Below are 6,000 nucleotides of genomic sequence, written 5' to 3'. Positions count from 1 at the left end.
TTATCAGATGTGTTATGATGAAGTGTTATTATTTATTTATTTTTAATTATTACAAGTACTATATAATAGTATCAAGTGTTTATTATTAGCTACCACATATTTTAATGAATTATTATAAAATATATGTAATATAAATATTATGTAATGTAATAAGAAGCTATTGTTGTTACCTTTATTAAATACTTATAAGAAACTAGATTTTACTAAAATATATATGATATATTTCAACTAGAATTTATGTTTTCTTACCATATATACTATAAGATTGTAAGTTTTGTTGTTAAGTAAAATAATAATATTACAGATAGTATATATTTTCTTATCATGTATATTTTACTAAAGTGTTAGCAATCATCAAAATATTATTGCAAGCATTGTTGTTTAAAAATCATACTTTTCTCTATTCATATTACGCGTTTAATTTTGGTTCCTAACAAAATGATATGAATTTTTAATGAGAAACTGAATTAGATAGAAAAAGACTTGAATGGGGTCTAAATTAGACCCAACTTTTGACTCCAATTTTTTTTACTTCATTTTTCATTTTTTTTTTCAAAAAAAGTGAAAATCAATTATTTTTTTGTTCCTTCCTCAAAGATAATATGTAAATCTACTTACACTAATTAACACTACCTTTCAAATTTCCAAAAAGTAAAGCAAAAAGTTTTTTTTAAAAAAGAAATCTCTCAAAGTACTATCAAACTAATATTCTTACAGTTGTATAAATTTTGAAGTATTAGTATGGAAATTTGAAATGGTAATATATTTTAAAAAGTTCCAAAGTTTTATTTTAAATATTTTGTGTTTACATAATGTTTATGCTTATAACATTCAAATTTAACTTGCTGACTTATGTATCAGACCTTACTAATCTTTTTGATTATCATACTACTGTCATTTTGGTTAACGATTCTCAACTCAAAAGATTAGAATTCATTTGACATCTCAATTCAACAACTACAGAGAAAAAGTCTTTGTTTTGTTACCATATGATGAATTCTGTTGATATATTCTTATTAATGCAAAATATGCGTTTTGCTAATGTCTTTGTGTTTTATTTATAAGATATTAAGTGTTGGATTAAAATGTTTATGAATTAAAGAACTAACGAAATGACCAAAAAGGACATATGATAAAATTTTAATATTAGTAAAAATACTTCATTTAGCGAAGTAGAAAGGAAAAAGCAACTTAACTTAATTGTATAGCTTACAAATAAGAGAAGTAAATTTAGAAAACTTTTTATTTTGAACATGTAACCAAAAAGGTTAGTTTATAGTCCAGACTTATAAGCTTCTAACTTATAATGAGTAAACTCAGCTTATGAACTAATTTCATATAAGAATAATCAACCTAAACCAAACAAATTATGTACATTTATTTTTTAATAGACTCAATATATAAGCTGATTTAATACAAAATAAACTACACTAAACACCCTTTTATTTTCACCTCCAAAATTCCAGTAGCTCACTTGTCAGGTCATTGCTTCTACATGAAAAGACTTATAAAATTGTTTTTTGTTATTTCTGATTTCTCTACCAAGGGGATTATAAAATTGATCATGTTTATTCAGTTTTGACAATTTGAAAATGGGTCAGTATAGTCCTTATTGACTGATTTGAGCTTTTTTCTTTTTGAAAAAAACTGATTCGAGGTTTTAGAATATTTTATGTTCTTACTTAACAGTATTATCTGCCACTCCAGTTCACCTTCATAACATCTATATAGGTAAAGATAAAAACAATACCAGACAAATTACAAATTGCTTTATACCTTTCATTCTGGATTGTTCCAAATAATCTCTCAACTCGCACCTGATTCTAAATAAGCTCATTGCACAAGGTGGAACTTAATTTCCAAGATCTGCCATGTATTTTGCCGAAAAGCCTTTCTGGGTAAGAAAATTCGAGAGGAGTTCAAGAAGACGGTAAGAATATTTTGCTAAGAAGCTTTCAACACCCGACATCGGTATTCTCCCAAGGCCCATGTAGGGAAAATGTTTCGGTATGCGGAGTAACTGATCATACAATTTTTATTGAACACTCCCATAATTTCCTGTAGCAAGAGAATGTCAAACTGATTCACCATATGCATTTGGCATGACAAGATGTGCAGTAGGAATCTGACTAATTTTCTTTTTCCACATAAATCACCCACACACAAAAAAGAGTTTGAGACTAATAATAACTAAAAAGACCATAAAACACTACGAGTGTGTGTGTGTACGTGTGTATAAGGAATTGACACTAAAAAAGCATGCCTAAACATATGAAGCATCACTATGAAGATCGAAGACTCCAAAACACCAGTTTCAGAATATGCAAGTAGTTATTCTTTTTCTAAAAAGTTGTAAAAAAACTTTTTGTTTATCACTATATTATAATTTATTTTTATCAAGATATTTTATTACTTAAAGTTACTAATGGGTGAATAAAGATATTTTAATATTTTATTCTTCTAGATACCCAAAAAACTGTACTCAACTGCTATGCAGAAGGATGGATGATGCAAGTTAAAATGCATGATATTGGAGAACTTTCAACATGCAGATTTTTCAGACTTACCTCCTGTGGGAAATCCCCATTTTCCATTTGGGAATTTATCAAAAAATTTGCTGCACGGTGCAATGGAGTTGGATCTCTCTTAGTCTGCTCCAAAAACGTGGAAGAAAATTTGAATATTATTGCATGTTTTGGAGGTTGATTATGTCATAAAATTTCAATAAAAAATGCTAGACGGAAGAACACAGTAATGAAATAGGCAAGGAAACAAATCCCTCTTTTTCTTTGTTTAAAAAAGAGCATTAGGAAAGATATTATGCAGTACAGTAAAAACTAGCTTACCTGCTCAACATCAATAAGAGCCAGCATAGCCCAGGCAGTATTAACAACATGAGATCTATTGCCTTTGAGGCTTGTATAAACCTGTGCACAAAACAACTATTAAACAAAAATGGGACGTAAATTATGTTGACTTGAAATAGGACAACAGAACTTTGTCTTTTTCATTTATTTAGTGCACTGTATATTGAGAACCAATTTGTCAAGAAAACAAGAAGAAATCAAAATCCATAAATTTGATATATTTGTTAACAGATGTTAAAAGTCGATCCTTGTATCTTCTTTACGTATCTATTTTACGAATTTTAATTTCTTTTTTTCAGAAGTTTATTTATTTGATTATCTACTTATTTTTCCAGGTTCTTTTTTGGGGATGGGAAGAGGAACCATTAGGGGTTCAGTAGAACACAGTTTGTCTAAGACAGGTCTAAAGATACATTCTGTCTTCTATTCTGACTAAGTTGAGAGTCAGATTTTAAGCGAAGTGGATATCATAAATAAAGCCCCTTATGTAAAACAAAGTAACAAAATGAAGTCTTGGTTGTTCAGCCATTTTCACCTGCAATTGCCAATCGTTATATGAAAAAGAGACATAAGCAAAATGCAAGAACAATTCTTTTCAGGGCGAGCAATCAGCGTGCCATTAATGTAGGGTTTTCTCTGTATAGAAATCAAAGATACTTCTAGGGATCGCCTTTTTTTATCGTACTTCTCGGGATCACTTGCTTAGATGGAAGGTGTGCTGTCACTTGAGAAAGGATGCAGGAATTGGTGAGACTTTAGTTTCAAAAAGTAAAAGAAAACTTCTAATTGCTAAGCTGTATGGCGCTTTTTCTCTGGAACCTTCTTTTGTATGACTGAAGGTGTCGAGTAGCAAGTTTGGGCTGTACCAAAATGGTTACGATACCAAAGCCCAGTTGATCATGGTTCACGTAAGTCCTCGGGAATTCATTGCTTAGGTATATGTATCTTTTTTCATCTTAAATCGACGGTAGGGATGGTTCGTGTTTTACTTACACAGACAATTGGTTGGGAAGATCACTTTCCTCTCATTTCCTGGGCTCTACAGACTCTCCTCTTAGCATAGTGCCCCTCTCTTCATGAATCAATTACTGTGGTGCTTAGCTTCAATTCGGTATTAGTTATAACTAATAAAGAAAAAAATCAAAATAATTAAAGAGGAAATAAGAAATTTCTCTAACTTAAAATCAAAATCTAACTGAAAAGCCTAAGTTTCTAATAAAGACCAAAAGTTTCATACAATACCTCATATGTATGAGGTAAATTACCCGTACTTTGTTGGATTACATGCTGCTTTGAACATGATTGTAAGGTATAGATTAAACCAAACTGACCTTAAAAATGGGTAGAATATGTGGAAAACCTTAAGATCAGTCTGAATCCCTAAAGAACCATTCTGAATTGGTTAACAAGTTGTCTGGAGGGAGTTGAACTGGAATTGTCAAACTAGATTGGTCAAAAAGTGTGTATTGGTCAAAACAGAATGATAATGCCTGGTTGATTCAACATGTGGGAGCATTCAAGCACCAGTCTCCAGTCACTAGTGAGAGTCGGTCTTCAGGATCATTGGTTGTCTCAGCGGATGGGAAGGCAGAGATCTAGCAAGATAGTAGTCATCCAGTCTCTATATGATGAGGGTTGCGTCTTTTGATGGATCTTATGGCTGTTGGTAAGCAGGTCAGAGTCCCAGTGGAGGGAAACGATGAATATAGTGAATACGTGTGACTCTTTGGGATTTGTTTTATTTTTCTTTTCTGATTCTGGCATTTTTCCCAGAAAAGGATTTTTTTCTCAGAGAGATTTTTTTTAAAGGCAGGATGTAGTAACCTAGATTTTCTTCTTGGGGGTATAATAGTAAATTTACGGTAGAAGGTGTATATGGCAGCTAATCACGATACCAATTAAAGCAGGATAAGTCGAATAAAAAAATCTGATGCAGAACAAGAAGATTCTAAATTAGACATATTCAGTAATAAAAGATGTAATGCAAATCAATAATGAAAAGCAAATGTGTTGAGAAATTTTACACTAAAAGAAATTAAAAGATTTAAGTTCCTTTTCTAGTAGAAGTAAAAGTTTTGGAAAGTTTTACAATAAAGATGAACAAGAACATTTAATTTCCTTTTCTAAGTATTTTCATACTTCTATCTATTTAGCTTATTATCTCATTTAATAGATAAATATATCAAGTAACCATTCAGGACCATGGTTCTCTCAAGTATACTCTAAGGAAGAATTTGGATCCTGCATCGAAGCAAATTCAAGCATATATATCGAGTTCTGGAAACAAGGTTAGAGAGACCGACTTTGTTCATAAGCACTTAGACTTAGGAGAGTTACAGTTTTACTGGTTTATGTTGATGATATTATTGTGACAGATGAGATAAAAATGAGAGGTTGGTGCCAAAACAATATTTTGCTAAAGAATTTGGGATTAAGGAAATGGGGAAACTAAACTATTTCCTTAGAATTTCAAGCTGTTTCAGGGCTGAATATTAACTTGCACAAATCTGAAATAGTGAAGTTGGGAAGCAGGGGTGATAGTGACAGATTGGCTAGGCCCTTGGGTGCAAGTCAGTCAATTGCCTATTAAGTATTTGGGGCTACCTTTAGGTACTACATATAAAGATGTCAGATTTTGAGATCTAGTGACCGAACTATTTGAGAGGAGACTTGTGGGATGGAAAAGGAACTTTCCTTCAAAAGGGGAAATATTAACTCTTATCCAAAGTATTCTTATTAATCTCCCTATTTAATTTTTATCAATTTTAACTATTTCTGTGAAAATTGCCAAGAAATTGGAGAGTATTCAATGTCGATTTTTTTAGAGAGATGATGATAAGAGCAGAATATATTATTTGATTAAGTGGAAGTGAAGCAGCCAAGGTGTAGTGGTGGTTTGGGACTCCAGTCTTTAGTAGATTTTAATAGGACTTTACAAGAGAAGTGGTTGTGGAGATTCTTATCTGAGGGAAGGTTATGGGGTCGAGTCATTGGGTCAAGGTGGGACAGTAGGGAGATGGCAAGGCCTCATGGTGTGGGCCTATGGAGGAGGATCAGCATGCCGAGGTCTCCGTTCCTTGAATGCATTTAATGGAAACTTGGGAGGGGTAATATCATTAGCTTTTGGGAGAAT

The 6,000-nt window shown here is 31.9% G+C and overlaps 1 protein-coding gene across 6 annotated transcripts in view; it reads right to left on the bottom strand.

Moving 5' to 3' along the window:
* Window positions 1-1,658: 1,658 nt before the first annotated feature.
* The window catches only part of LOC110811369 (cycloartenol synthase 2), a 57,769-nt gene continuing 53,427 nt past the window's right edge, over window positions 1,659-6,000 (bottom strand). For 4 of the 6 annotated variants that reach the window (XM_088206943.1, XM_088206947.1, XM_088206942.1 and 1 more), the window contains 3 exons: window positions 2,847-2,942; window positions 2,568-2,651; window positions 1,659-2,058 (listed from right to left, as the gene is read on the bottom strand). In XM_088206943.1, coding sequence (XP_088063069.1) covers window positions 1,945-2,058; window positions 2,568-2,651; window positions 2,847-2,942 — 294 coding nt within the window. In that variant the 3' untranslated portion in view covers window positions 1,659-1,944. The remainder of the gene's footprint in view (window positions 2,059-2,567; window positions 2,652-2,846; window positions 2,943-6,000) is intronic. The other 2 variants (XM_088206944.1, XM_088206946.1) reach the window with 1 other exon arrangement.

The sequence above is a fragment of the Carica papaya genome, chromosome 7, assembly GCF_054855325.1.
Source record: "Carica papaya isolate Zhongbai chromosome 7, ASM5485532v1, whole genome shotgun sequence".
In the NCBI taxonomy this organism is placed as follows: Eukaryota; Viridiplantae; Streptophyta; class Magnoliopsida; order Brassicales; family Caricaceae; genus Carica; species Carica papaya.
Note: the sequence above shows the minus strand (reverse complement) of the source record. Positions and strands in the feature narration are given on the sequence as shown.